Below are 27008 nucleotides of genomic sequence, written 5' to 3'. Positions count from 1 at the left end.
ACAAATATTCAAGACTGATAGTCAATGCATTCAGCTGAATGTGTCTGCTTCCCAATCATGAAAGTAGCAACACAAGCTCAGATAGCAACAAAGCCAAAAAAAAAGCAAAAAAATATGGGCGTCACGGAGTGGCATCATCAGTCCCATGTAGGCGTGATGTATAGTTTGGTTAGCACATCGTGTACCCTACGACTCTGGTAGAAAAAGACACATCACTTCCCTTTGATTTAATTAAATATCAAGTTCATTTGTCTAACTAAACAGGTTTAACTTTAAAAAAAATTAAAATATTGTCCTACCCTTTATCTAGGTCAAGGCAATGGGCCTTTAGATAGATTTTGCTTGCCAGGAATTGGATCCGCTAGCCTACCTCAAGGTGAGTGCGTGTGATTTGGCATTGGATCTATAGCGGTTGCCGATTTCTCACGCATTTTCTTACTTTCCTTGGTCAGAAGGACCAGCAGCAAATTCATGAGTAAAATCACAATGTCACTCTCCCGCCTCGCCAACATGGAAAATATGGTGAAACAGGAGTTTAAGATCGCTGCCCTTGTTGGAACGATCGCCGACGATGACAGACCCGCGGATGACAATGGTACTCGCGTGAGGACCGGAAGAAAATGCCTCACCTTTGACGAGCTCGCGCTTCTGGCCCAAGAGAGTAATCCCTGTTTCTTAGTTTTCTTCTTGCTTTCTGTGCGTATCCCAGGCCGCTCGGGAGGGTGCAGGTTTGAGAAGGCTCGCGGGCGACGTAACAGCCGAGGATTCAGAGTCTAGACTACTCTTGTATTTCTCGAAAGCCTTCAAACCCACCATCTTTTTTGCGATGTTGAGCTCTATTATTTTCGAAAAGCAAAGGACTTGAAGCGAAGATCATTTTTCTCCAATCTAGTGAGCTTCACTTCAGGTCCAATTCTAGGAAATGGAATTGCTGGGTCTTGCATTGGCCTTGGATACAAAACTTTGCAGAAGTCTAGAAGATATAAAGGCATTTTTCTCACAATTAATTTATATTGTTTGAGATAAATATTCTAGAACTCTCCTCTTACAATGCCATGTAAAGATGAAATTCATGTGCAGTGCATGGGATTCCACTTAATCTGTTTAGTAGTGGGATGAGAAACATTATCACCAATATTGAAGTATTGAATAAGAGTTTTTTTATTTTGTCACAACATCACACATTATAATGGAGTGCTTCATTTGTGCTTTCTTGGTCACAACTGCTAACTTTTGTTCTTTCACCAAACATGTAAATGTTAATTTCCATATAAATTAGCCATAAGTGTATATGCAGCTTTGTTCCTTTTATCAATCTTCACCAAAGCATTGTATGCAATCTTCCCAACCTTGATATTTTTCCACTTCTTACATGCGTTCAAAATGGTAGTCCAACTTACACAGTTGGGTTCTAGAGGCATAGATTCTAACACCATCATTGCCTCATCCAAATGGTTTATTCGTCCCAAGAGATCAATCACTCCATGGTAGTGCTCATGCCCAGGACAAATCCCATACTTCGTCTTCATTGCATACAAGCACTCCTTTCCCTGTTTCACAAGTCCTGCATGGCTGCAAGCACTGATGATCGAGAGGAATGTAAAACTATCAGGACAAAGGCCAAAATCTCGCATGCTATGAAAGCTTTCAAACATGGAGGCAGCATCTCCTTGGCGACCATATCCAGCTACAAGTGCTGTCCAGGCCACAAGATCTTTCGACAACATCGAGTCGAAAACCTGTTGAGCCAAAACCACACTTCCAACTTTGCAATAGAAGTCAACCAGGCATGTTGCTATGACTTGGTTGCTCTCCAGTCCACAGCGGCAAATCTCTGCATGAGCTTTTCGTCCTAGTTGCCAGGCCCCAACACTACTGCAAGCTTTGAGTGCTGCTGCTAGAGTTCGTGGATCTCCTCCTCTCGACTTAGGCATGGTGGACAGCAGTTCCATCGCCTCATTAAGTTCTCCATTTCTGGTGTGTCCCACAAGAAGAGCTGACCAAGACGCTGGATTCCAGCACTCCATTTCGTCCAAAACTCGCCGAGCGTCCACTGTGCTGCCACACTTTGCATACATCTCCACGACCACCGTGCTGCTGTCTGCGGAGTTCTCTATCCTCGGGGCTCGAGAATGAAGAGCGAAAGCTCTCTCAAGAGAAACCAGCTTCACAAGCTTCCCCTGGCCAGCTTCTGTGAACTCCTCTTTCTCTGCTAGCCAAGCACAGGCCTTGAAAGCCACAGCAAATGTCTGAGAGTTTGGCTGGCACTTTTCTGCTTGCATGGCTACGAAAAGCTCCAGCGCAAGCTCGGCTTTCCCATTCTCCGCATATCCCAGTATCAGTGACGTCCACGGTACCACACCTGGTCGATCTATCTTGTTAAACACCTTGGAGGCGTCTATCATATTTCCGCACTTTGCATACATGTCGATCAGACTACTGGAAACAAAAACATCCGAGTCACATAATCTATTCATGCTCTCAGAGTGAATAGCCATACCTTTCTCCAGGGCGCCTATTTTCATGAAGCTCCCGTCCACTTTCGTGTCATCTTCGGCCAATGCCAAACCGATGCAAGCCTTCACTGCAGCAACAAACGTTCGACTGTTTGGTTTGTAGCCTTCCTCCTGCATTGACGAAAACATCTGTAAGGCAGCCTTACACTCCGAATTCTCAACATACCCAAGCATCAACGCATTCCATGACACAACATCCCGGCGTTGCATCTGATCAAAGACGAGCTTGAAGTCCATCACACTGCCACAGTTGGAGTACATATCAATCAGAGTGTTTTCCAAGAAAACATCGAACTTACAGTTGCTGCTTGAAGCTTCACAGTGGATGGCCATCCCTTTCTCAAGTGAGCAAACTTTCACAAGCTTTCCATGGACAGGCATTGGCTTTTCTCTACCAGCAAGGGCAACACATGACTTCAGTAAAGCAACAAACGTTCGAGCATCTGGGAGACAAGGCTCAGACTTCATCGCTGCGAATAACTCAAGAGCTGTGTCACCATCCCCATTTTGAGCATACCCTGACAAGAGAGCTGTCCACGAGACCACATCGTGACGTTCCATCTTGTCAAACACTGCTCTTGCATCCACCATACTTCCACAGGTTGAGTACATGTCGATCAAGATATTACCCACAAACAAATCCCCACTGCCGCTTTTGTTACTCTGAGCTGCCTGGCAATGCAAAGCCATGCCTTGCTCCAGTGCCACCAGTTTCACAAAACCTCCATCTATCTCCCTGCTTTCTTCTCTAGCAGCAAGACTCGAGCACGCCTTGAGAGCAGCCACATAACTTCGAGAATTTGGCATACAGCCGTTGAACTGCATGGCTTGAAGTAGTTCTAACGCTGTCGCATACTGCTCGTTCTCAACGTAGCCAACCATCAATGCCGTCCAGAGCACTACGTCACGATGCTGTGTCCCATCGAAGGCCCTGTGAGCGTCCACCATGCTCCTACACTTGGAGTACATCTCCACCAGAGTACTTCCAATGAAAGCATCCCCACTACTGAAATCCTGAGCCTGGGAGTGAATAGCCATGCCTTTTTCCAAAGCCTTCACTTTCAGCATCTTTCCATCAACTTGCATGCCCGGTTCCTTTGCTGCTAGAACTGTGCAGGCCTTGAACGCCGCTGTGAAAGTTCGAGCATTTGGACTGCAGCCTGAGCGATGCATCTGTAGTAACACGCCAAGGGCCACTTCTCCCTGTCCGTTTTCCACATATCCCAGTATCAGTGCGGTCCAGCATACCACGTCGTGATGGTGGATACTGTCAAAGACTTCTCGGGCCTCCGACATGCTGCCGCACTTGGCATACATCCTGATTAAGCTGCTTGCAATGCGAACGTTCGAGGACACTCCGGTTTCTACAGCACTTGCATGAATTCTGCGAACCTGGGCAATGCTTCTGGACGCCTTTAAAGAACATAGTAGGGACGAGACATCCTTGTCTTTTTTCTCCTGTGCGGGTTTGGAGCAGTCTGTAGCAGTGTGAGCACAGACGCGGCCGACGCATTTAGATGAAGTGCTCCATTGAATAGAAGTTGAACACTGCAACATCAAAACGTCAGAACCGAGAAAAGAGTAGAATTACTTCTTACGCTGCTCGGGGCTCCTGGTCTCGCACCACATTTCATCATTCCAGCTCGTTTCTCCAGGACATTCTTGTCGAGACACGGAGCTCTCGTCAAGCCAGGGTACATTCTAATTCACTTACATAATTAGATCTCCATGTCCTTCGTTTCTCTTTGGACACCCAAGAAGGCGGTCCGAGGAACGAGTACCTTACTTGTCAATGGACATAATGGGTCATCCAAAATTGCTCCCGTGCACTGGTTCGCCGACAAAAAAAATCTGCAACTGCAAGACGCAAATCTCAACTTCGAAATCAACAAACGCAAGTGGAACTTACCCAAGCCCCATAGTCGCCACAAATCCAAAAACCAGCTTCCGAGAGAGCTGATCTCTCCAAAGATCCAAACATGGCTTGTTTCTAAGCGCTCGAATCGAAACGGCGCTATTCAGTTTCTAAACCATCCGCTGAGGCTTATTTAAACGCCGGCGTTTATTTTGGTCGTCCCTGAAAGTGTTTTAAGGTGAACGAGAACTTTGATCATAGAAGAAAACGTACCTCATCGTCCAAAAATCGTCTGTTTCTTCCGTCAAAGAAACTTTTTCGTCAGGAATGCCGATCATTATCAACCACCTGGCAGATCCTCTTTGTAAACACCCGCTGTGGAACGGGATGCAACCTGTGTAGCGAGCTAAACGTTATACTTCGGGAGCGTGTACAATCCTTAACACCGTGTATGTGCTAAGAACACTCTCATTCCGCGAGTGGATACGACGGTTAGAAAGAAAAGACGCATTTAGAAATCTTCAGAGACTTACATTCCATTCAGTCTCCGCGGTATACAGGGCTTCGCTTCTCGGCAAACGCCGCCAAGCCTTCTAGCCTGTCTTTCGATTTAAGCACCTGTCCGTAGCATGCTTCTTCTATCTCCATCCCAGAGGCGGCGTCCACTTCACTCCCACGATCGATCGCAACCTTTGCCATTTTGATTGCCAATGGACCCTGAGAAAAACCAGTGCGAGTGACGAAACGTTACAAGGGAAATTATCCAACCCACCTGGTTTGAAATAATCTTCGCAAGCTCAAGAGCTTTTCTGTATGCATCGCCGGCGGCTGTCAAGTACTCGACGAGACCTGGACAAACGAAGGACGATGATTTCAGAAAGGAGCTGCCATCCATACCATATGATTTTGCCTCGTCAGCGCCGATCCTACGGCCAGTGAATATCAGCTCCTTCGCCCGGGACCTTCCAATTAGCCTTGGAAGCCTTTGAGTGCCTCCAGCCCTGCAAAAGTTCCATCAAGTTAATGGCAACAGATATTTTGCAGCTATTTACCCTGGAATTATAGCAAGTCCTGTCTCTGGCAGTCCAAAAGTAGCTTCAGCACCTGAACAACAAGATCTCAAGTCAGAAACTCTTAAGTTCCACACACACACAGAAACAAGAATAAGAACAATTGCAAACCACATATACGAAGATCACACGAAAGTGCGAGCTCCAATCCTCCGCCTAAAGCAACACCTTCCACTGCAGCAATTGTTGGTAGCGACAGAACCTGCAGTCTGTCCACCAGCATAAGAAAAAACAGAGCATAGAAAAAAGGACTATAGCGAAAAGAAACAACGTCCGCACCAAAAACAGGAAAGAAGACTTAGGAAACATCGAAAGAAAAAAACAAATCACCTCCAGTGATGAGAACGTTGATCGCAAACTCGTGACAAACTTTTGGGCTTCGAAGACACTCATTTTTTTCCTCTCCTGTTACGCAGTGTTTAGCACAGACAAGTATGAAATCATCTTTCACAGTGCTCACCTTAAGATCAGCCCCAGCGCAAAAAACACCCGGCACAACACTACGCAAGATCACAACTCTTGCAGCATCGTCGTCCTGTAGCCTGTCTAGAGCGCTTTGGAACTTACCCAGCATGTCGACTCCAATCGCATTCTTCGCCTCGGCTCTGTTGAGCTCCAAAACCATAATCCCTGTGCCAGAAGAGAATTGGAACACAAAAAATCCGCAAGATTCTTTCCATACCTTCCTCCGATCCGGACAGAGCGCTTAGCGAAACCTGATCCGCTGCGTCCACAAACAAACCCCTGGCCCCGATGCCCCAGGGCCATCGACGAGCTGCGCAAGGCGATCGCGACCCCGCCGTGGAGATTCTACCACTGGCGCTCGAGAAATCAATGGAATCACTAAACCCTAAGCGCAAGCGCCTGTGGATCCCAGCGCACCTCCGCAACGCCATAGCCAGGGCAAACAAACAAATGACTCTTTTTTACTTCTAACCTACTTTGAAAACTCCCGCCTTTTTAGTGCCATATCTTTGAAGCGGTCAATCACGGCTTTCTGGATGAGAGCTTTCCACGATCATAGAATCGAATCTTTAGTTTTTCTACACAACTTCCTTTCTTCTTCCTCCATGCGTTTTTGTAAAGATTCCATTGGAAAGGCAACGAATCTTCGCGGCATCTAATTTAGCAAGTTGCCCGGCGACTTTGTTTGTTTGCTTCTTGGACACAGCTAAGCCGTATCTCCACACACACACAAATAAATCTTCCATTGGCCTTTAAACACGTGATTCTTCCCAGGCAGCTTCCAGGAAATTACCCTGCCCGCCATGAAGCTTCCTTGTATTTGGATAAGTGGCTCGCTAATGCAAACGTGTGTGTCCTGCCGGGTTAAGATATAATAAAAACACTTAAATATAACAAGCATGCATTATCTAGCCCGCTTAAGATATAACAAGCACGCATTAGGAGCGTATCTAGCTAAATTGTTCTTCGTGTTCATCCCAAATAGAAATATTTTACACTAGATTTTCTCTCTAGCGTTTCAATCGCTCGCGCAAGATCTAAGGCTACCGATTGCCTCCCACGAGATCGAGTGTGGTCGAGGATCAGTCTCGATAGCTCCAAATCGATGCCTCCTCGCCCGATTCATCCTCCTCGTCACTCTGTTCTTGGCTCAATCGCGGCGGCGCGAGAAGCATCGCTTGAGCCATATCCGTGACTACATCCGGCATGTTGAAGATCATATCCTCGTCCACGTAATTCACCTGGCCCTCACTAATCGGAGGCAATGCCGGTGCCAAATCGCCGCCTGATCGCGATCGATCCTCTCCTCCCTGGGAGGAAGAACAGGGCTTTGCCACATTCTCGGGCGATTTCGAGTAGTGGTACTGCTGGGACGAGGTGGACGATGCAAGGGAGCTCCGATACGATGCTTTCGTGTTCGACGAGGAGGAAGTTCCCAGAGAACAGGAGCTAAATGCCAGGGCGGCGGCAGCGGCGGCCTGCTGGATCGACTTGGGCGACACCATAGCCGGCTGTGGAAGCGAATACGCGAACTCGGGGAAATTGAGCACGGCCTTGGGACCTTTGAGGCTGATCGCGGCCACGTCGTAAGCTCGAGCGGCCATCTCCGGCGTGGGGAAGGATCCCAGCCAAATGCGCGTCTTCTTCTTGGGCTCCCGGATCTCCGAGACCCATTTGCCCCAGCTGCGCCGCCGGATCCCTCGATAGAGCGGGTGCTGGGTCTCCTGATCCGACTGCTGCTGCTGGGGCGCTAGAAATCCCGGCGATTCCTCGCCCGAGACCTGCGCGGCGCTGGGGGAGGTCGTGCTGCTACCGCCGCCCCCGGGAGAAGCGTCGTCGGAGCTCTTGCGGCGCCGGCGGCTCCTGCCGCCATCGCCGCCCTCGCGATCGTCGCTCTCCTCGGAGCTGTTGCCCGGCGACCCCGCCGCGGTGGAGTGCCGCCGCCGATTCCTCCGCTGCTGCGGTTGCTGCTCGCGCTTGCCTCGAATCGCGCTGAGAAGAAACTCATCAAAGGAGATCACATCGGTGGCGGCGGGCGCGGAGAAGCCCTCGTCGATGGACGCCCCCGCCGCCTCGCTCGAGGAGGAAGAAGCGCTGCTAGTGGGAGCCCTAAATTTGGAGCGCCCTAAATCAGGGGACAAATCCCCGGCCACCATGTGGCACCAAAATGTCCCCCAAATGTGGCGGGAGTGGTTTCTTTCGCCCTTTCCAGGAACTTTTAGGTCAAAGCGCTCTCTCTCACGAAATCCCTCCCGCAAGGGCTTATATACTTGTGGACTCGACGCGTTCTCTTCCACGCGCTCTAGAGCGTAGTGTGGATAATTCCTGGCTTGTTGACAGTTGGAAGGAAAATCACTCCTGGGACCCCATGTCACCTTTTTGCAAGGTCATATAGTTTTTTAATCGCGTCACCATTTGGTCCTATGGTCGATTTGCCCGCATTACAATGTTTCGTGTGGCTGCGTGTTGCTGCACGCCAAGTTGGCCTCGAGCTGTATTAACAACCCAGCAAGATGCTGGCGGCTGGAAAGAATTCGCGATCTGGGGGCCAAGGTACGGCCCCATGTCTCCCCGGGATCGATCGTCACTAAAACGCTCCGGTCCTACCGTGTACGGCGAGAGGAATCACCAAAGGGGTTTTAACAGCTGGTGATTTGTGTGGAACTCATGGTTGGCAGTATAGTAATGAGTTGATTATGAAACAACGCCATTGTGGGGTCATTAACTACAAGGATTTGATTTGAGTGGAGCTCTGTGTTGTTTGGAGGGGCGTAGTTTCGTGATTGGTTGCTGACCCGGAAACATGGCAACGCCACACAAAGCAAGATGATCGTGGAGGAGTACACTATAAATTTTGCAGAGATTCAAGGATAACCAATTGATCTAAGGTTCTTATTGGTGCTATGGCATGCCGTGTATGAAGATTCCAGGATGGTCTTCCTGCCATTGCAAATTGCATCTCTCCGCCATAAAAGTCGTGGGTTTTTAATTGGATGGACACAGTTCAAACAAAGGAGCGCTTTTTGGCCTGACGAGGGTCAGTCCATCCTCCCTGACGCAAGCAAACATTTGTTTTGGGATTTGGGATTTCTACAGAAAAATCATGCTAAACAATGTAGTGGATGTCATTAGTATCGTCGTGATTCGTGAAGTTTTTGCCTGATTTTCTAAAGGAAACAGCTGTGAGAGTGTGGGCAACATTATATACTTGATAGTGTTGTCAATTTGTTCTTTGTCTCTTGAAACAACCGAGTTGCCAGTCAGCCAGCGAATCGCTGGCTAGTGGGACTCAAAAACTACATTAATGAAATTTTAGGCTTGTCCTTGTCAAGGGAGGGAGAGAGTGACAAGCAAGAGCGAAAGGTTATTGGCTTTTAATCCAATCACAACAATGTTGGCTTTTGACCCACCTCTGACGTAGCGATGGAGGATCGATGAAGACTTCTGGGCTAGAGTGATTAGAATTCAAGCTGGAAGAGAAAGAAAGAGGAGACACAGCCCATTGTAATTGGGCTGGACATAGAAACAAAACGTCACAAGTAGACTGGAACTAGGCTTTCTGTGATGATAGAGAATCCTCCTTCAGAGTTCCAGCTATAATTTGTTTCATGATGAAAGAAAACCTCGTCATGCACACGTACTATAGATTGTAAATCAGGTAGCTCTTGAGCGATTTATATTATAAGACCAAGTGCTGCAAGTTTTTCATCCAAGCTCTTCAAAAGAAACACTAGGCTCCGAGTCCAAGTTTGCCCAAGTTGGCAACATCGCGATCATTCTCCAGGAACCGGGCTCCAATCCTCCAAAATGCTGACCCCGTCCAGTGCGTGGAAGAAAGAACGTCAAGCTCGGCATTGTTCATGTGCTTGAATTTCTTGAACTTCTTCAGCGGCGAGCAAAGCAAAGCATCATCCCCAATAAGAGCAGCCCCCATGTTTCTAGCACCACCGCCTCAGTTCAGCTGAAATTTTCTTAAAAACTTGCAAGACTGGTTTTAAGAGAGGAGGAGAAAGGAGTTCATTAATCAAATCGATATATTATATTATACTAATGACCATGAGTTCCACACAAATCACCCATATCCGAACCCATTGATACAAGACAAATTATATACTAAGCGCTTGAACGTCTGGCAATCTACAGCGCTGTGTTAAACTCCTTGCTTTTGCTGGAAGATGACCGAAAGTGATTCAAGGGTAATATCTACTTTTCTTTTTGCTGTGGCAATGCCGTGTATGAAGATTCGAGGATGGTCTTCCTGCCATTCATATTGCGTTCTCTGCGTCTCCATTAAAGTCGCGATTTTTAACTGCACGGTCCAAACAAAGCAGCACTTTTTCGCCTGACGAGGGTTGAGTTACTTTGTTTGGGGATTTGTGAGCTTCTACAAAAAATCATACTAAAAAACAAAGTAGTGATTTCACGTCCCGATTCGTGTAATTTTTTTCTAAAGAAAACAGCTGTGAGGGCGTGGCGGCATTCGTACACTTGACTGCGTTCATTGTCTCTTGAAACAAGCTCTCTCGTGGGTCTTGAGGAGGGAGAGGCGAGAGAGAGAGAGCAAAAGATTTTGGCCTTGATCAATGACCCACCTTTGACGTAGAGATGTCGAAACTCCTGGACTGGAGAGATTCGAAATCAAGCTGGAAACAGAGATAGAGAAAGAAAACCTCATGCACACGTAATTAGGGTTTATCACTGTTACTTCCCAGCCCTAACGTGCAAAGGGGAAAAGGAAACTCCCGCAAGGATGAGTACCATGAAGTTCTGCCGGGAATGGTGAGTTGGGTTTGCTCGTCTCGCGTCGCTGGAGCTCGCGCTCGGCGGCATCTTGAGTAACTCCGCATTGGGTGTCAGGAAATTCATTGATTTCCTCGAACGAATGAATGCTCGTCGCATTGAAAGTGTGGTTTTTGCTCGTGGCATTGAAAGGCTTTGGATCCCCTCTTGCAGTAACAACATCCTGTATCCCAAGGAGGACCGGGATCAAAAGATCTTGCTGTATGCCTGTCGGAACTGCGACCACCAAGTAAGATCTCTTTGATTCTTTAGAGATCCAGTCACGCATTTCACTGATCTCCTTGATCTTCTTCCTGGTGATTGTGAAACTTCCGCTACTGGTCAGGAAGTAGCGGACAATAACTGCGTGTACAGGAACGAAGTCCATCACAGCGCTGGGGAGCGTACGCAAGTCTTGCAGGACGTTGCGTCGGATCCTACGCTACCGCGTACAAAATCTGTTCGATGCGTCAGATGCAAGCACGGAGAAGCCGTCTTTTTTCAGGTTTGTGCCTCTCCTTTTTCTTTTTCTTTTTTTCTTTTTTCTCTTAGCTTGCTTTCATCCATGGCTTGAAAGTTTGGAATGTTTACGTGGTTTTTTTTTTTGCGGTTTCTTGATTTTTTTCTTCCGCTAGGCAACCACAAGAGGAGAGGAGGGGATGACTCTTTTCTTTGTCTGTTGCAATCCCAATTGTGGTTACCGATGGCGAGATTCATGATCTCGATCGCTGGTCACTCACCGATTACAATAATCTTTTTCTCCCTGGGACACTCGAAAAGTTCTGCAAGCTACGGTGTGCTTGCCTATATTGATCACATAAAATCTGATAGAAAAGTGAGAGGGAGTATCGAAAAGTTGTTGGTCTTCTCGCCACTACAACTTGTGGCTAGGCCGTCGTAAAGGCTAGAGCTTTCTTTCTCTTTCTCCACCTGTGCCCCCCTTCCTCGCCCAGGAATTTTTTAGAGGATCCAGCTCACGAGATGTTGAGTAAGCGCTCACTTCTCTTTCACAGATGCTACGTCCAAAGATGCCATGTTTAAAGTCGGACATTTGGAAATCCCATGCGAAGAAACATCTGCGTGGAAGAAGAAAAAAAATCAAACAAGGCGCTTTCATCGCCAGAGCCTGAAACAAAGGTATTAATCGTGTTTTTCCTGTAGGGGCTTAAAGTAAACACCTTTTCTGTTGTGAGCCTGGAACAAAGGTATTTCCTAATCTTTCCATCTTCGAGTTTGGTAATCGTGTATTTTCTCGATCCGGGAACTTTAAAAACGTTACCTTTTAAAGTGGCAGTTATTTTGCACGGGAGTATATATTGGCAAAAGGGTCCCAGTTCTGTGGAATTATCATGTTGCTTCTTGCAGCCATGCAAAGTTTGCTTGAAGCTTCTCCTCGTCCCAGTTCATGGCTTTCTACCTCTTCAATGCATGTAAATAAGGTACGCTGGAGTATACGGTTTTGGCTGACCACCTTGACATTGATTTGGATGCTTTTCATTGTTTTTTCTTTTCGTTCCTTCCTCTTTATATTTACTGATGCTTTTTGTTTTCGTGTTTTTTTTCTTTTTTCTTTCCTTTCTGGAGGTGATGTGTGCCATTCCGGGTCATCTCCGTGGCAATTGAGAGCATTTAAGCTCCCTCCTTGTCGAGGAGAAATCGTCCATGCCTGAAAGGGGAGAATTGCGCTCGGGCAGCAGTAGTAGCAGGGGCTGTAGCGGCAGTGAAGCTTTCCAAAGATTGCATTCGAGCAGAGCAAAGGCAGTGCTGCTCCGCGGTGCCCAAGTTGTTGGTTTGATCCAATGGGTGAAGCAAAGTCACATTGGTGGCGACAAAAGAAGTCTCCGGATACTTGTTGCTCTTCCGGATTCTCGTCCTCGAGCTCCACTCCAGGAATTCTAAGGTTGCAATGTAATCATCACCATCACACCGAGAAGGAATCCGCCATCGCTTTGAGCAGTAATGGTAATGGTATGGTACAAAGTTCTTCCATTTGATCTCACATCTTTTCTGTGCTTGCAGAGGCGAACCTCTCGTCCAAGCATCCCGAAAAGAGATTTTTGAGCGAGCTGGCGAGCGAGGCCACGAAGAAAGCGAAGACGAGGACCGGAAGCCATGCTCAGCCTATGGAGGAAGCCAAGGAAAAACCATCTTTTGGAAGCTCCGGAGCACACCACCGGGTGTACAGAGGGGTCCGGCGTAGGAGCTGGGGGAAATGGGTGTCGGAGATCCGCGAGCCCAAGAAAAAGTCGCGGATATGGCTGGGATCGTTTCCAACACCCGAGATGGCGGCCCGAGCTCACGACGTGGCGGCCTTGAGCCTCAAGGGCGACGCCGCGCTCCTCAACTTTCCAGAGTCGGCCGACTCGCTCCCTCGCCCCTCGGCCTTGTCTCCAAAGGCGATTCAAGAGGCCGCGGTGGCTGCAGCGTTTGCATTCGTCGATGATCACACCAAGAACGAAGAGTTCCAAGAGTTCCAAGAGCCCAAAGTAGCAGCGGGAGTGCTCGCTCCATCAGCGGTGGAATCGATACCCCCGGCGACGAGCCAACAAAAATCGATTTTGCAGCTCGAGTCGAGTGGCTCTAGCACTTCTACAGCGTCTACTGCTACCACCGTGATCAACTATGTGGACGAAGATCTCGTGTTTATGATGCCGAGCGTCATGCTATCGCATATGGCGCAGGCTTTGCTCGTTGCTCCCCCGCCGATGTGGGAAGGAGGATTGAGCGTGGTGGAAGTGGAAGTAGACGAGGAGATTAGACTGTGGAACTTTGAGGAGCTCAATCTATCTTGAGTGACAAAGCTACACTCTAGGCAAACGCAGTATCGTCCCAAAGCCTGCTGATCTCTATAGGTGGAATTCGCTGGCTTCTTTTCTCTTTTTTATTTTCTTCTTGTTCTTGGCAGAAGAATGTTGAATTGGAAAGGATGCTTGGACTGATGCTGCTGGCACAAATCTATGCTTTGCCCTACGAGCTTCATACATGTGCTAGGCCCAGAGTATGCAGGGACGAAGACCGTCGTCTCCATTCTCCAAAACTACAACCTCTCAGCTTGGATTTTTCGGGTCGTGGGCCTGTTTTCGTTTTCCCCTCTTTGGTTCTAGAGCTCTTGTGAAATAAAGTTTATACTAGACAAAGTAGAAGCTCTGAGAATGGTAACTCTCTTTTAAACGAATGGAAAAGTTTCAGTGTTTTGATCTTGCCAACTGAGATTCCAGTTTGGATGTTTCTAGAGCGCTTTATTTTTTTGGATTTTTTCTCTCTAGACTCAACATGGAGAACTGGCTGGTAATAAATTTGATCCAGCACACTCTTACGTTGCACAAATGTGGTGCGTCACTCCCTCAGTAAGATGGACAGGAGGAGTAGAAGAGACCCATACTGTACAAACTCTTGCTACTTGTTTTGTATTTTTAGCACATGAATTATCATTTAGATTCATTTCCCTCTGACCTGTGTCCAATGCAAATGCAAGTTGATAGATCTGCTACATGCTTGAATCATCCTGTGCGTTTTGTACAGTATTATATTACTAATATCAGAATTATTATCTTCAAAGTTACAGGCTCGAATTCAACAAAAGCTTTCGACACAATCACCGTTAAAAAGTTCCGTAAGAGTGACACACCGTTCTGTAACCTGATCAAGTGGGTCAAATCCATTGCCTCTGAGTTTGTTCCAATTTAGCATGACTTGGTTTTAAGGCCAAGGCAAGTACATGCTACAACTAAACATAAAGCTGGGAGCTTATCCCTGGATTCATCGCCGCCGCCACCCCTTCGCTTTCGTACGCTTTCGTACTGGAAAGTCTCTTGTGTGCCATTTCACGAGATTTATGACAAGGAAAGAGATTTATGAACCAGCTACTTTTGCTAACGAATTTGCTTTGTTTGATTGTAAACTTGGCTGAAAAATAACAAAAATTAACACCGGTCCAGCGTGCTGGCAGTACGTGGTCGAAAGAAAAATATTAAGATCAGCGTTGGAGCATTGGGGTGTGTGCTCTTTAAATGTGAAAGCATTGTTCTGTAGAAATAAAGTATCCAATCTTTTTCTTTCCCCTTTTTCTCGTTCTTGAACGCACACACACCAGCACAGCATGGAACAATAATTTCAGAGAGAATTATCGAAGATACTTGACCCTGTGTCGGATTGAAGGTCACTGCCCTGCCAAGTTCTCCCTGCTAAGTTCTCCCTGTTTTCCTGCTTGCCTGATTTTGAATTACTGTTCTTTTGATTAGAGCTTCTCTGCAACTCCAGCCTTTTGGTCCATATGATCGCTGCCACAAGATCCTGACTGAAAGATCGCTGCGTTTATGTGGCACTTTGGCTCTGGGCTCTGGGCTCTGCGGAATTCCTGCGAATGCGACGCTTTGACTATATCTTGTTTAGATCTATATGATTTGATCAGTTATTTTCCTGCTGTTTCATGTTTTGAGAACTATTTTACAAAGGCCAAGGAAAGCGGACAAAACTTCAGGGACGATTTGACAATCCACTCACCAAAGGACCGAAGTTGTTCATACATTTATCCATGCTTTTGGCTCACGCTACAATAAAACGTGTGCTTGGTTCGCTGTGAGCTCTAGATTCTGCTACGTGCCCAGAAACTTTTCATACGAAATTTTGTCAAGCATTTGCCACTGCATTACAGTACGAGACCTTACAAAATCGGTCAAATACTATTCTCATGCGTATGGTTTAGTATTTATTAAATCTAAACAAGGCTGAAAGATCATAGTGAATATACCTAGAATGTACAAGCTAGAACATTGAATTATCGAAATAAATCATGACTTCGTCATGTCAAGAATGTGCTTTGTAAGTCACTAGTGTGTCATGGTGGTGATTGTGATTCCAACACAATCATTGGCATATATATACATTGGGAAAGTTGGCAAGCACTATGAACAAGGAATCAAACTATTCGCTACGTGGGTAAAAGTTTTTGGTTTGTTGTGGATATGTGTTCCACTGCGGCTGAAATTGGCAACTCATACTTATCCCGGGAAACTGCCAATGTTTTTATTTAATGCCCGTGAAATGGCCGCGAAGGAACACCGAGCAACAATTCTCTGGATTAGAACAACTGGAGAACCTGTTTTTGAGTTATTTTTTTCCATCTTTGCCGCCGGTACTGCTGCCTAAGATTTAGTCACTGGATCAAACGACATCAATCTCCGGAAGTTCTCCCACTCTTTCACCCAAACTTTGGCCTCGTAGCTGCAAACACTGTTCTTGCTATCCGTGGCCTCGACCGTGAGGAGATACATCACTCCGGACACTACTTGGCTCTTCGCTTCCACCAGTTTGGAGTACAAGAGCGTCCCATGGCCACTCTGGAAGGAAGAATCACAAGTTATATAAGCTTCCACATTTCCAATCTGGAAGAAAACTAAGGGAAGTCCACCATTTTCGATGGCTAAGTTATAGGAGAGAAGCAAAGCAAAGCAAAGCAAAGCAAAGCAAAGAAGCCAAGGAAATTATAGGAGTCCACATTTTGTGTCGCTAGGCAACCAAAGAAATGGAGGAGAAGATCACAATTTTACTTTATGAGCTACCAAAGAAACAAAGGAAGAAGAAGAAGAAAGTAAACTCAAAGCGCAAAGAAGCTAAGGAAATAGGAGTCCACATTTTGTATAGCTAGGCAACCAAAGGAAGATCACAGATCACTCTATGATCTACCAAAGAAATCATAGAAAACAAACTCAAGCGCCAAGAAGAAGGATTTGATGGCTTACCAGCTTCTTGTTGTGCTCGTGGACTGCAAATTTCGCAAGCGTGACGACATTGGGGTCCTTGGGATCGATCGCGCTCCAGCCGCCCACCAGCGAGGACACGGGCTTGCCGCCCCCAAATTCGATCCTCCTATCCCTACCAAATCGACTCGCCTCACCCACACGGCATGCAAGGAGCATCGCTGCGACAGCGATCCAAACCCACGCGCGCGTCATCTTCGTCGCCATAGCCATCGCCAAGCCCAAGCATTCTTTGCCCCCTTCTCACTTTATAACCGGCAACCCTAAATCAACGGCCGCGATGGCGACACGTTGACGGCATTTGCGCTAACGGGGCGGTGCCTGTTAAAGGGAAGCTGTTAGGGTTCTTCGCGTGGAAGATCAAAATGCTGTATTGCGGAGGTATGTTCTCTTGTAGATTCGCGCGATTCGTGATTTTGTTTCAGCAGTGTGTAGCTTGCCACCGGAGTACTGCGAGTTTGGGCCGGATTTCGAGAAATGCAAGCCATGGCTTGTGGAGAATGCCTCGGATTTGTACCCCGAGCTTGTGAAAGGCAGCGTAAAGCGTTTTTTTTTTCTTCTAGAGGCTTAAATCTTTGCTCTGTTTCTTTGTTTCCTTACAGAGAAGATTGCTCAGCAGCTGGGAGGAATGACAGTATCGGATGTGGGGAATAGCTCTAAAACGCAAGGTAATCCATGCTCTTGCTCTAGAGCTGTGTTTTTTTTTTTTTAACTCGTTTTTTTCTGTTCTACGTGTAGAGGAGGAGATCAAGAGGTTGCCAGGAGGAAAGATAAAAAAGAAGGTGAGAACTTTTGTGATTTTGGAAGTTCTTTACGATGTTGTGTGCAGGAAAAGCTTGAAGTGTTGGTAGAGAGAGTTACCAGGAACAAGAGAAAGTGCTTGACAACGATCAAAGGCCTCGACATGTTTGGTAGGCAGCTTCTATTGCTTTTGTTTTGATCTCTCGACATTGTAATGTAGGTGTCAAGCTTGCTGACGCTTCGAAGAAACTTGGAAAGAAGTTTGCAAGCGGTGCTTCGGTCGTGAAGGTTTGTATTCCCTCGGGCCTGCTTGAATTTGAAGATAAGTTCCTTTTTCTCTGGATGACTAGGGTCCTACCGAGAAAGAGCAAATCGATGTGCAAGGAGACATTCTACTAGATATCGTAGAGTTCATCACAGAAACATGGCAGAATGTAAGCTACGTTTTTCTCATGCTATGTGCTAAATCGATTTGATTATACAGATCCCTGAGTCAGCTATTTACTTCATTGAGGATGGAAAGAAGGTTCCTGCGTGCTGAAGTTTCTGTTTGATTCTTTGCATGAGGTTAATGCTCCAAGTGTTAATGCTCCAAGTTCAACATCTAGGACATTTGAAACTTTTTGTTTTAGCGACATATATTTTTTAAATATGGCCTCTAATATATAGTGAGAACAGCGCATGGCCAACCAGGAAAAAGCAAGTTATTCAAGTGTCGTTTTTAGTAAAATGGCTGAGTTTCGCTATACACCCACTTTTTCATCCTCTCAAAGGGTTAAGATGTAATTTCACAACTGCCCAGCGCAGTAATCGTCCTGAACCCAATCCCATCATGCACTGACAATGCTCAGCGCGAACAATCACTTCGTGAATTTACAATTTCCAGTAACGTTTGTAGTCTGTAACATTAATAACCAATAAGAATCATGAAGTATAAAAAAAAACTTACCAGAAGACTGGTACAAAGTACTCCACTGTAGACTCTCATTGTTTATACTCTCTGTTGTGCCCGATCTTCCCAAAAACAATACACTTCATGGGATAGCCACAGTTAGGATCATTGTCGATTGCAACACTAGTAGCGTTGAGAGCGATCTGTGCAGCTGTCTTCTCGTTGATATCACGGGCTCGGTGAAGAGATCTCCTCAAAACTGGTAAAGCATAGGGAGTTCCAGAGCCAATACACCCTTCCTTCACTTCCTTTACCACCCATTTCTTTGGCTCTGTCTCGACAATGAGAAATAGCTTTGCCACTGAAAAAAAGTCAAATTATTAGAATTTAAATAACAAATAAACTAAAATTACCTCGTCCAATATAACCAACTACCATTATGTCTATCTTCCATGATTCTTTGTTGAGTAAAGCACATAACCTTTTTGAGATATCACCAGCATCTCCATTCATCTTTTTAATTTCTTCCAAAGCCTTAGCTATCCCAGAGCCATTACCTAAAAAAACAAAATTTACAAACCAAACATTTAAAATAGAAAAGTCTTACCAGAGAAACCAATAGTAGTAAATGGAGATTGCCTTGGTTAAATTAATTTTTCTGCTCCATCTTGATATTCGTGATATTCCTCTTGTTTACCAATCCTCAATTTTACCACCTTCTTCTTCCTAATTGCATTTTTATCCTGACATCTTGAATTCACCATCACTTGACGGGAATCTAAAACATAAATTGTTAAAACTATAACTCCATTAATAATTTAAAACTAACCTGAACATATTACATAGTTTCCGTGATCCCAAACAAATCCAAGAATAATTGTGTTGCTTTTAAAAGAATTTGATCTGAAAAAAAAAAGAGTAATCAATACTATCAATAACAACAATGTAATATAAATAAACCTGTCTGGAAAAAGACGTCCTGGCTTAGGATCCACCTGGCTTAGGATCCACCTGTTATAAAACATGTGATTAAACATTACTATTAAAAATCTGCGAAAATAAAGAAAATACCTGGAAGGCCTTTGTAACAGGAGCAATCTCTAGTAGAGTGGAATCATGTTTTGCCTGGTTGCCCTATAAAGTATTGAAAAGCACACATAAGCATTACTATATTAAAAAACTAATAACAGTACTCACCTGGATGGTGTTTGTGGCAGGAGCAAACATCCAAACCTTGCAGCACGGTCGGAAGCAGCGATCGCACGGCAGCTGGAAGCAGCGATCATTGCCATTGCACGGCGGCCGGAATCGACCCTCACCATCGCAGCACAGCCAGACATCCCGGAATCGAGCCTTGCCATCGCACGGTGGCTGGAAGCAGCGATCATCGCCATCGCACGGCGGCCGAAATCGACCCTCACCATTGCGGCACGGCCAGACATCCCGGAATCGAGCCTCGCCATCGCACGGCAGCTCAAAGCAGCGATCATCGCCATCGAACGGCGGCTGGAAGCAGCGATCATCGCCATCGCACGGCGGCCGGAATAGACCCTCACCATCGCGGCACGGCCAGACATCCCGGAATCGAGCATCGCCATCGCACGGCAGCTCGAAGCAGCGATCATCGCCATCGAACGGCGGCTGGAAGCAGCGATCATCGCCATCGCACGGCGGCCGGAATCGACCCTCACCATCGCGGCACAGCCAGACATCCCGGAATCGAGCCTTGCCATCGCACGGCGGCTGGAAGCAGCGATCATCGCCATCGAACGGGCGATCATCGCCATCGCACGGCGGCCGGAATCGACCCTCACCATCGCGGCACGGCCAGACATCCCGGAATCGAGCCTCGTCATCGCAGCACCGGCATCGAGCATCGCCATGGCACCGCGGCCAGAATCGAGCAGCCTCCACCATGAAATTTCCGCCAGCAATCGATCTATCTTGCTCTTCGAGCGCCAGCGCCATGAGATTCTCCAGACCAAAAACCCTAAGTGCCAGGCGGGAAATCTCTCCTGATAGCCAGAAAATGGATAGACAGAACTGAAAGCCCATATGCATCGGGACTTCTTCCAACAGAAATCTTGGAAACAACACAGGCGCGTTTTAAAATCCAAGCTCATCGAGACGAAGCAGCGCACTCTCCCGGCGTGGCCGCAAGCTAGCAGGGCCAGCACAAAGCACGTCTCGTCAGGTGTAGACGTGGTTTTGATCGAGTGGAACGTCTCTATAGCTCGGTGGAAGTAGCTGCCGTGAGCAAGGCCAGCGAGCATCACGCTCCAGGCATCGCTGCTCCATCCGCTCCAGGATCTTGGTGGCTCGATCGACGAAACCATTCTGGAAGGAGAACAGTCCAGGATATCAAATCTCTCGCAGGCATTGCTCCAAAGAGGCGCAGTATCTCGCGAAAGTTCTCAAAGTTCGCGGAGCCCGAGAGGATCGAGTTCCAGGCCTTCAAGTCGTGCTCCGGCATTGCCGAGAAAAATTGCTTGGCCTCTTCTAAATGCCCGTGCTGCGCGAACGAGGAAAGAAGAGTGTTCCAGGAAACTATACTTCTTTCTGGCATGACTTCGAAGACTTGCCTTGCTTCTTCCAGAGAGCTTCCATTCATTCCATGACACCAAATCCATGACTGGCATTGATTTGAAGAGACTCTTCACTTCCAAGGAATGGAAACTTTGGGTGTGAGCAGCGAGCATCACATTCCAGGAGACCAAGTTCCATTCGGGCATTCTCTCAAACAATCTGTTAGATTTAAGAATATGCCCGCTTTGGGCATATGCTGATAACATAGCAGTCGTGGAAACCACGTCGGAGGTAAGCATTCTGTGAAACAAGATCTCTGCAATAATCCATGCGATGGTGTTGCGTGCAGGCAACTCAGAACTCACTAGCAAAGGGAAACAAAAACGAAGGATACAACCTTAAGAAGTGGAAGAACTTTGTGTAACAATCGTTGAAAAACTTGGTTTATGGAGTATGCGCTCCAAGTGTTCACTCACCTCCTCGTCTTGTCAAGCGACGCAAGGCTAACAATTCCAGCTGATCCAGTCGAGAGCAGCTGCTGGCGAGCAAAATCAACCATGCAATCCAGTTGCTCCCGCGCACCATCCCAACCCAGCGTCCCAGCACACGCGCTCCTCTCGGCGTCGGAGAGGCGCGTGATGTGGCACACTGCCAGCGTCTCGTCCATCTCGGCCGAGTCCCAGCTCCATTGTGCACGGTCTCCTTTTGCAGGTGGGGCATTTCGGACACCGCCTGGAGCTTTTCAGCGCTCTTACATTGTGTGAGTGTGCTTCTTGGCTCTCAGCGAATGAGTTAAATGAAGCAAGACAACTTTCAATACCATTGACTTTCATTTACTTCTTGACTTTTTATTGACTTACACTGACTTTTTCCGCTGGTGATCCTCTCAATGAAAGCTTTCGCATCTCTTTTAGACATGGCACTTTGCGTGCTTGCGATAGGCGTCCTGGAGAAAAGAATGTAGGAGTTACCAGCAGCTCCACAAAACAGAGGCACAGAGCCAAATTCCTGAATTACAAATGAAAGAATCGGTATTTACACCGCTGCTTTTATTTAGCCAGAATTGCTTGTGCTTCCCTGGAAAGTAAAATGCAAGTGGAGCTTGATGGATGAGAGAGCAAAAACACAACATTCGTACCTCTGAAGAATCGGCTACTCTTCCAGACTTGCTCCTCCTGCTTCTGCTAGACGCCACAATGATCGACTCCATATCATCCGGAACTATCCACTGCTGCAGAAGTGCCTGTTCTTGCGCTAAAGCTTGCTGATAGCCGGAAACCGAGGTCACGGACCGCCGACTCTGCGTACTGCTCAGTCGTGACGGATTATTCCTCATCACCCAGAGCACCACCACGCAAGGTATCACTTCACCTAAACAACAAACCGCAAACCATCAAAGATTACTTCTGAAATGCATCCATACCTATGAATGAATACAGAAAGAATACTACGGACGTGTATCGGCTGCGAATTTTAAACACCTGCAAAATAGGCCCACCATAGCTGATGTCGCACAAAGTGGAATCAGGACTTACGCCCAAAAGAATGAAAAGAGCACGTATGGAGAAGCACAGCACCGATACGACTGCCAACCCTGCTACCTGAGAGCAAATAAACTTGAGAGTTTCCCCTCATATTTCCAGAAAACGAAAAAGATTCAAACCTTTTGTAACTCTGCTGATGTCTTTCCAACACGCAGCCTGCTCATCCTTGTATATAATGCAAGTCCTGGAAAAGCCTTGATTAGAACATACGGTTCCCGAAAGGAACCCTCATACCATATCCTGCCAGGCCCCCACCGGACAAAAAAATAACAATGGCAAGCATATCCGAGTAGATCTGCAAGCAAGTATCATGTCAACGCAGCATGGACCAATAATTATTTGTCACCTCGGCAACAGTCCCAGAGTCTATGAAGTTGTCCCCCATCCCGATCCATATCAGAATTGCACAGACTAAGGTGATCATGAATATCAGCATCACAACCTTCAAAAATAATTCAAGTTAGTACCAAATACCCAAGTAACTTGGAAACTCACCGCTATCACAAACTTCTGACGGCCATGAATTCTGGATCTCCACCAATGACAACAGCGGCGATGCTTGTCCGTGTGCACTGGGACTTTGGGATCCTTGCCGACTGTAGCCTGTGCTTGAGCTCCATCAGTTTCTTCCTCGTCATCCTCCTCCTCTTCCTTATCTGTGGCTTGATGACAAAGATCCACCCTGATAGAGGATAAGTTTCTCGATACACTAGACAAAAGGAAGCGTACCAGAACGATAACAACAGCAAGAAGGTAGCAAGAAACAGTATCTGAGGAACAGCTGCATCAATAAAGAAACACTCGTTGTCAGTAAAACGAGCCAAGCACACACATTAAAGACGTACCCATGGCTATAAATCCACACGCATGCTTCCAGCAATACCATCCTTGGCAGGGTGCAATCACGTTTAGCACGAAATATAGACAATATCCTGTCCAAAACCTGTGTAACGCAAGGATTTTACACTAGCTAACAAGCGTACCAAGACTCGCCACGCCAATCAAACAATGAAAAACCTGGAAGGGAAAAACAGTGATCGAGAGAAGAATACAGGCATACCTTTTGCCGTGTCCACCGCAATGGCAGAGTATACAAGTACAATCGAAGAAGCTGCGAGAGTTTTGTTTGATTAAAGAGAGAAAACTGCGGAAGGAAAAATTTTGCCCTGCCTGTGAAAATGCCGCAATAGCTATCAGCGCATTGATCGCAGCTAGGATCGAATTGGCGATGGTAATCTCCCGATCCGGGCATCTGCTCGCGCGCTGGAACCCAATCCATGCGCTATACATCATAATGCTCAGCCCGATCCAGGCCCAAATCTGGACCAAAGCATTTTCCTGCTGGCGGCCCTGCTGCCTAACATCCAGTCCCTCCTCGCCCCTGCTCCGATCGATCGCGCATTTCCCCCTCTTCACACAAAATATCCAAACCCTAATCCTATAAACCCTAGACAATTAATGAGATTAATTTCCTGAAGTTAATATTTAATAGTTTTTAATTTTTAAAGATATTTAAAAATAGGAGGACAAAAGGAGAAATTATTATTAAGTACAAAATACTCCTTTCATACCCATTTTGTTGTTGATTTTTTAAAATTATTATTATTTTGTAATTCATAATTTATATAACAAATAATTTATGCTATTTGATTTTAAAGAATTATAGAAGATTGATATGATGGTTGTTGATTATGTGGAATAAAATAATCTACATTCTTGAAATTTCATCACTATTTACATGCATTTATGCATCTCATCTAAAATTTTAGCCAAAACAATTTCAAAAAATAAATCAAATTAAAAATAACTATTTAATAAATAAATTATAAATTTTCTTAGTTGGCTTAAATTTTTTACACTATCTTGATATTTAGTATATATAGCTTAAATTACTTTTTTACCACTGTTTCTTTTAATTATAAAGAATCTAAAACATAAATTAAATTAAAATTAATAATGCTATGCTAACATGAATATATGACTCAGTTTTTGTGATCCAAGAATAATTATAAACATTTGATTTTGACAAAAAAGTTATAGTTAATATTATTAAACAAAAGTCTTACAATTTTACGTATTTGTGAATGTGCCCTTGTATATTCTTATATTATAATTTAAACTAATTTTTTGTGCAGTATTATTTGATATGGAAATCAAAAAATTGTTGATAAAACAAAAATGCATTTTAATAATAATAATTTTATTATATTCCTAAAAATTAAAATGATTTTAACTTAGTAATATGCCACTAAGCAGTGTTTATTAGATAGAATTGAATAAATAAATTTATTTGTAAAACTCGAGAACTGTTAGAAGTTGACCAGTCACGTCCATATGACTCGATTGTTTGCAAGTTTCCTAATGGTTGTGGTCCCCTCTCAACTTTGGGATGGTGGAGACTCAAAAGCTAGACTACTGAAGTCACATTCAGCTGATAAATAAACCAACACCTGAGGAAGGCTTGTTAAAATCTGCTCACTATGACCGTGCATGGCTAGCAGAGAAACAGGAGTTCACAGAAGCTTGGCCTGTGAAGGCTTCTCAAGGGAGAGCTAAATACTCTTCTCAACAGCGGACGCTCAGCGAGTTTTGGCTGAATGCTGTTGGAAAGCCATTGTTGCAAATAACTCCAGGCTGTGTATTCTGAGCATACTCTATTCATGAGATCACATCGTGTTCTACCTTGTCAAACACTCCCCATACTTCCATAGGTTTTCATATGGGAAATGCTTCTAAAGGCCTTCAGCTTCTCCTGTGCGGGTTTGCTGCTAGCACGACTAAAGTGCTCCAGTTAATCACGGAAAACTCAAAAGCTCATAGCTGAAACCACTCCTCTCCACATTTCAGAAACCTGATTGTTTCTCTAGCACCTTTTTGACCTTGGCTTGACGAGTAGCTCACTTAGATAATTGGATAAGTATGTCCCTCGCTTCTCTTTGGAGACCCGAAGGAATACCTTCCTTTGCTGATAAAAAGAACTCTGCATGACGGTAATCTCCACGTCAAAATCACATAACGCAAGTGAAATTTACTTCCGGCAAGCACCCAGCACCGTGGTCCACGTAACAACATTCGCTCTAAAGGGCATGGTTTTTACCACATCCACCGCTTCGTCGACTTGGCTTACACGTCCCAATAGATCTGCCATACAGTGGTAGTGCTCAATGTCCGGGCTGACCCCATACTTCGACCGCATCACTTCAAAAAGGAGCTTAGCCTCATTTACCATACCAGCGTGACTACACGCAGTCAAGATGGAGAGAAACATTATCCCGTCAGGCTGTAGTCCTTTCTCTTGCATTCTGTGGAAGATCTCAAGAACTTGCTTGGTGTTTCCTTGCCGGCAGTAGCCCACTGCTAGAGCAGTCCATGTCACAACATCCCTTTTCACGGTAGCATCAAACACAACCTCCGCATCCACCATTCTTCCGGACTTCCCATAAAAGTCCACCAGTGAAGCTGCTAGAACCGCATCGTTCTCCAGGCCACGCCTGCAAAGCTCCGCATGAACTCGTCTTCCAGTCTCCGAAACCATCAACTTCCCACAAGCCTTCAATCCAGCGACAAACGTCAAGTAGTTTGGAGTGCTGTCCCGGGATTGCATCATGAGCGAGAACACGCTGAGAGCGGCAGCAAACTCCTGGTTTTGCACGTAGCCCAGCATCAAAACGTTCCAGGACACGGCATCACGTCGAGGCATTGTATCGAAGACTCTCTGAGCGTCCACCATGCTCCCACACGAAGCGTACAAGTCCACAAGCGTGTTGAGGACGAAGATATCCAAGGTGCCACTCCTCAAAACCTTTCTGTGTATAGCCATGCCTCTTTCCAAAAGAACCAACTTCACGACCTTGCCATCGCCAGCTTTTGTTCCTTCCTCTTGAGCAGCAACATTGGTGCAGGCTTTCAGCACCGCAACAAGAGCCCGAGCATCAGTCCCACACCCCTGTGCTAGCAAGCCAGGAAATAGCTTCATGGCAACTTCGGATTTCCCGCTTTCAATGTACCCGAGCATCAAAGCAGTCCATGAAACTACCCCACGAAACTTCATCCTGTCGAAAACTCTTTGAGCATCTCGCAAGGCCCCGCACTTGGCATAAACGTCAACCAGGCTGCTTGCCACGAAAAGTTCGAGCTCGCACCCGTAATTCACAGCCAGGACATGAAGTGCCATTACTTGCTCCAGAGATCTAGCCTTCATCCATTTGCCGTCGATCTTCTTGCCGTCTTCGTTCTCAGCCAGACCGAGACAAGCCTTGAGCGCAGCAACGAAAGTTCTGCCGTTTGGAGCACAGCCCTCGGCCAGCATGGCTGAAAATAAATCCAAGCCGAGGTCACTCTGTCCGTTTCGCACGTAGCCCATCACTAGAGTATTCCAGGACACCACTTCGCGGGCTTGCAGCTTGTCGAACACACTGCGAGCTTCGTTCATGCTCCCACACTTTGCATAGAAGTCGATCAGAGTGTTTGACACGTAAATGTTCGAGATGCTGCCGCTTTCGATTGCTTCTGCATGAATTTTCCGTCCCTTCTCCAGGTCCTTTGAACGTCTGCACTGCTTCAAGGCATTTATCAGCACCGCTATGTCCTGGTGTTGTTCCTGCTTCGTAAATGTTTTCCTGGTCCAAAGTGTTTCTGGAGGATTTTGTAAAGCAGCCATTACTATCTCAGTTTTCCAAAGCTGCAATAAAACAGAACATGAGTAGTTCATGTGCAAAGCTTTATGGCACACTTACTTTCCAAGTTAAAAATTCTCAAGGAGCTTTGCAATGCAAGCATCCCTCTGTAGAACTACAGGCGGGTGAGCTTTGTCGATATCAGCTCAAGGTGACTAGGAACCTATGCAACACACACTCGAAGA

At 46.1% G+C, this 27008-nt stretch overlaps 9 protein-coding genes across 17 annotated transcripts in view; 3 read left to right on the top strand and 6 right to left on the bottom strand.

Moving 5' to 3' along the window:
* Positions 1-1143: 1143 nt before the first annotated feature.
* Positions 1144-4753, bottom strand: LOC112348503 (pentatricopeptide repeat-containing protein At2g03380, mitochondrial-like). 2 transcript variants are annotated; one of them, XM_024681152.1, is made up of 5 exons: positions 4645-4753; positions 4426-4593; positions 4298-4373; positions 4115-4217; positions 1144-4064 (listed from the first exon to the last, which is right to left on the bottom strand). In XM_024681152.1, the coding sequence occupies exons 4-5, from the start codon at positions 4214-4216 to the stop codon at positions 1260-1262; spliced, it is 2907 nt and encodes a 968-aa protein (XP_024536920.1). In that variant the 5' UTR covers position 4217; positions 4298-4373; positions 4426-4593; positions 4645-4753; the 3' UTR covers positions 1144-1259. The 2 variants fall into 2 exon arrangements, with proteins under 2 accessions (XP_024536920.1, XP_024536919.1); XM_024681151.1 differs by having other exon boundaries at positions 4303-4373.
* Positions 4754-4881: 128 nt separating this feature from the next.
* On the bottom strand, positions 4882-6763 carry LOC9646582 (probable enoyl-CoA hydratase 2, mitochondrial). 2 transcript variants are annotated; one of them, XM_024681154.1, is made up of 8 exons: positions 6124-6763; positions 5902-6071; positions 5772-5846; positions 5562-5643; positions 5424-5475; positions 5269-5372; positions 5144-5220; positions 4882-5088 (listed from the first exon to the last, which is right to left on the bottom strand). In XM_024681154.1, exons 1-8 carry the CDS (start codon positions 6335-6337, stop codon positions 4912-4914), a joined length of 951 nt encoding a protein of 316 aa, XP_024536922.1. In that variant the 5' UTR covers positions 6338-6763; the 3' UTR covers positions 4882-4911. The 2 variants fall into 2 exon arrangements, with proteins under 2 accessions (XP_024536922.1, XP_002976279.2); XM_002976233.2 differs by having other exon boundaries at positions 5553-5643; positions 6124-6714.
* A 92-nt stretch (positions 6764-6855) lies between these two features.
* LOC9648846 (ethylene-responsive transcription factor ERF024) lies at positions 6856-8110 on the bottom strand. The gene has a single exon (XM_024681153.1). It carries the CDS (start codon positions 8060-8062, stop codon positions 6989-6991), a length of 1074 nt encoding a protein of 357 aa, XP_024536921.1. The 5' UTR covers positions 8063-8110; the 3' UTR covers positions 6856-6988.
* A 2488-nt stretch (positions 8111-10598) lies between these two features.
* Positions 10599-11972, top strand: LOC9648845 (DNA-directed RNA polymerases II, IV and V subunit 9A). Of its 2 annotated transcripts, none has more exons than XM_024681158.1 (4): positions 10599-10685; positions 10860-10935; positions 11032-11190; positions 11699-11972. In XM_024681158.1, exons 1-4 carry the CDS (start codon positions 10657-10659, stop codon positions 11813-11815), a joined length of 381 nt encoding a protein of 126 aa, XP_024536926.1. In that variant the 5' UTR covers positions 10599-10656; the 3' UTR covers positions 11816-11972. The 2 variants fall into 2 exon arrangements, with proteins under 2 accessions (XP_024536926.1, XP_002976415.1); XM_002976369.2 differs by lacking the exon at positions 11699-11972 and adding an exon at positions 11321-11540.
* Positions 11973-12028: 56 nt separating this feature from the next.
* LOC9646581 (ethylene-responsive transcription factor TINY) lies at positions 12029-13502 on the top strand. 3 transcript variants are annotated; one of them, XM_024681157.1, is made up of 3 exons: positions 12029-12124; positions 12270-12647; positions 12705-13502. In XM_024681157.1, exons 2-3 carry the CDS (start codon positions 12485-12487, stop codon positions 13475-13477), a joined length of 936 nt encoding a protein of 311 aa, XP_024536925.1. In that variant the 5' UTR covers positions 12029-12124; positions 12270-12484; the 3' UTR covers positions 13478-13502. The 3 variants fall into 3 exon arrangements, with proteins under 3 accessions (XP_024536925.1, XP_024536923.1, XP_024536924.1); XM_024681155.1 differs by having other exon boundaries at positions 12270-12653; XM_024681156.1 differs by lacking the exon at positions 12029-12124 and having other exon boundaries at positions 12212-12653.
* Positions 13503-15688: 2186 nt separating this feature from the next.
* On the bottom strand, positions 15689-16684 carry LOC9648844 (cysteine proteinase inhibitor A). Its single transcript, XM_002976231.2, has 2 exons — positions 16427-16684; positions 15689-16024 (listed from the first exon to the last, which is right to left on the bottom strand). The coding sequence occupies exons 1-2, from the start codon at positions 16655-16657 to the stop codon at positions 15830-15832; spliced, it is 426 nt and encodes a 141-aa protein (XP_002976277.2). The 5' UTR covers positions 16658-16684; the 3' UTR covers positions 15689-15829.
* A 14-nt stretch (positions 16685-16698) lies between these two features.
* Positions 16699-17884, top strand: LOC9646580 (translation machinery-associated protein 22; the record flags this gene model as incomplete). The annotated part of the gene is made up of 8 exons (XM_002976367.2): positions 16699-16825; positions 16873-16977; positions 17047-17112; positions 17183-17226; positions 17274-17355; positions 17406-17473; positions 17536-17619; positions 17670-17884. Coding segments are annotated over 8 exons (633 nt in total), but the record flags the coding sequence as incomplete, so codon positions are not given.
* Positions 17885-21414: 3530 nt separating this feature from the next.
* On the bottom strand, positions 21415-23571 carry LOC9646578 (tobamovirus multiplication protein 1). Its single transcript, XM_024681371.1, has 13 exons — positions 23318-23571; positions 23208-23258; positions 23131-23164; positions 22993-23079; positions 22877-22928; positions 22643-22829; positions 22494-22589; positions 22382-22442; positions 22267-22331; positions 22139-22204; positions 22027-22084; positions 21742-21974; positions 21415-21680 (listed from the first exon to the last, which is right to left on the bottom strand). The coding sequence occupies exons 1-13, from the start codon at positions 23438-23440 to the stop codon at positions 21657-21659; spliced, it is 1137 nt and encodes a 378-aa protein (XP_024537139.1). The 5' UTR covers positions 23441-23571; the 3' UTR covers positions 21415-21656.
* Positions 23572-24544: 973 nt separating this feature from the next.
* The window catches only part of LOC112348566 (pentatricopeptide repeat-containing protein At4g33170-like), a 3550-nt gene continuing 1086 nt past the window's right edge, over positions 24545-27008 (bottom strand). For all 4 annotated transcript variants that reach the window (XM_024681365.1, XM_024681363.1, XM_024681364.1 and 1 more), the window contains 2 exons: positions 26884-27008; positions 24545-26828 (listed from right to left, as the gene is read on the bottom strand). The exon at positions 26884-27008 is cut by the window's right edge and continues 77 nt beyond it. In XM_024681365.1, the coding sequence (XP_024537133.1) occupies positions 25176-26807 (1632 nt within the window). In that variant the 5' untranslated portion in view covers positions 26808-26828; positions 26884-27008 and the 3' untranslated portion in view covers positions 24545-25175. The remainder of the gene's footprint in view (positions 26829-26883) is intronic.

The sequence above is a fragment of the Selaginella moellendorffii genome, unplaced genomic scaffold (assembly GCF_000143415.4).
Source record: "Selaginella moellendorffii unplaced genomic scaffold, v1.0 SELMOscaffold_30, whole genome shotgun sequence".
Classification (NCBI taxonomy): Eukaryota; Viridiplantae; Streptophyta; class Lycopodiopsida; order Selaginellales; family Selaginellaceae; genus Selaginella; species Selaginella moellendorffii.
This window is presented reverse-complemented; position numbering and strand designations above follow the sequence as displayed.

Coding starts and splice junctions, on each gene's coding strand:
- LOC112348503 (XM_024681151.1), bottom strand. Junction 4,065..4,114: donor GACCAGGAGCCCCGAGCAGC/GTAAGAAGTAAT, acceptor TTGATGTTGCAG/TGTTCAACTTCTATTCAATG.
- LOC9646582 (XM_002976233.2), bottom strand. CDS start 6,337: ATGGCGTTGCGGAGGTGCGCTGGGATCCACAGGCGCTTGCGCTTAGGG. Junction 5,476..5,552: donor GTGTGATCTTCGTATATGTG/GTTTGCAATTGT, acceptor CTTGTTGTTCAG/GTGCTGAAGCTACTTTTGGA. Junction 5,373..5,423: donor GGACTTGCTATAATTCCAGG/GTAAATAGCTGC, acceptor GAACTTTTGCAG/GGCTGGAGGCACTCAAAGGC.
- LOC9648846 (XM_024681153.1), bottom strand. CDS start 8,062: ATGGTGGCCGGGGATTTGTCCCCTGATTTAGGGCGCTCCAAATTTAGG.
- LOC9648845 (XM_024681158.1), top strand. CDS start 10,657: ATGAGTACCATGAAGTTCTGCCGGGAATG. Junction 10,686..10,859: donor ATGAAGTTCTGCCGGGAATG/GTGAGTTGGGTT, acceptor CCCCTCTTGCAG/TAACAACATCCTGTATCCCA. Junction 11,191..11,698: donor GAGAAGCCGTCTTTTTTCAG/GTTTGTGCCTCT, acceptor TCTCTTTCACAG/ATGCTACGTCCAAAGATGCC.
- LOC9646581 (XM_024681155.1), top strand. CDS start 12,485: ATGGGTGAAGCAAAGTCACATTGGTGGCGACAAAAGAAGTCTCCGGAT. Junction 12,654..12,704: donor TTTGAGCAGTAATGGTAATG/GTATGGTACAAA, acceptor CTGTGCTTGCAG/AGGCGAACCTCTCGTCCAAG.
- LOC9648844 (XM_002976231.2), bottom strand. CDS start 16,657: ATGGCTATGGCGACGAAGATGACGCGCGCGTGGGTTTGGATCGCTGTC. Junction 16,025..16,426: donor ACGAGCACAACAAGAAGCTG/GTAAGCCATCAA, acceptor TCTTCCTTCCAG/AGTGGCCATGGGACGCTCTT.
- LOC9646578 (XM_024681371.1), bottom strand. CDS start 23,440: ATGATGTATAGCGCATGGATTGGGTTCCAGCGCGCGAGCAGATGCCCG. Junction 23,165..23,207: donor TGCGGTGGACACGGCAAAAG/GTATGCCTGTAT, acceptor TTTCCCTTCCAG/GTTTTTCATTGTTTGATTGG. Junction 22,929..22,992: donor GTGTGGATTTATAGCCATGG/GTACGTCTTTAA, acceptor TTATTGATGCAG/CTGTTCCTCAGATACTGTTT.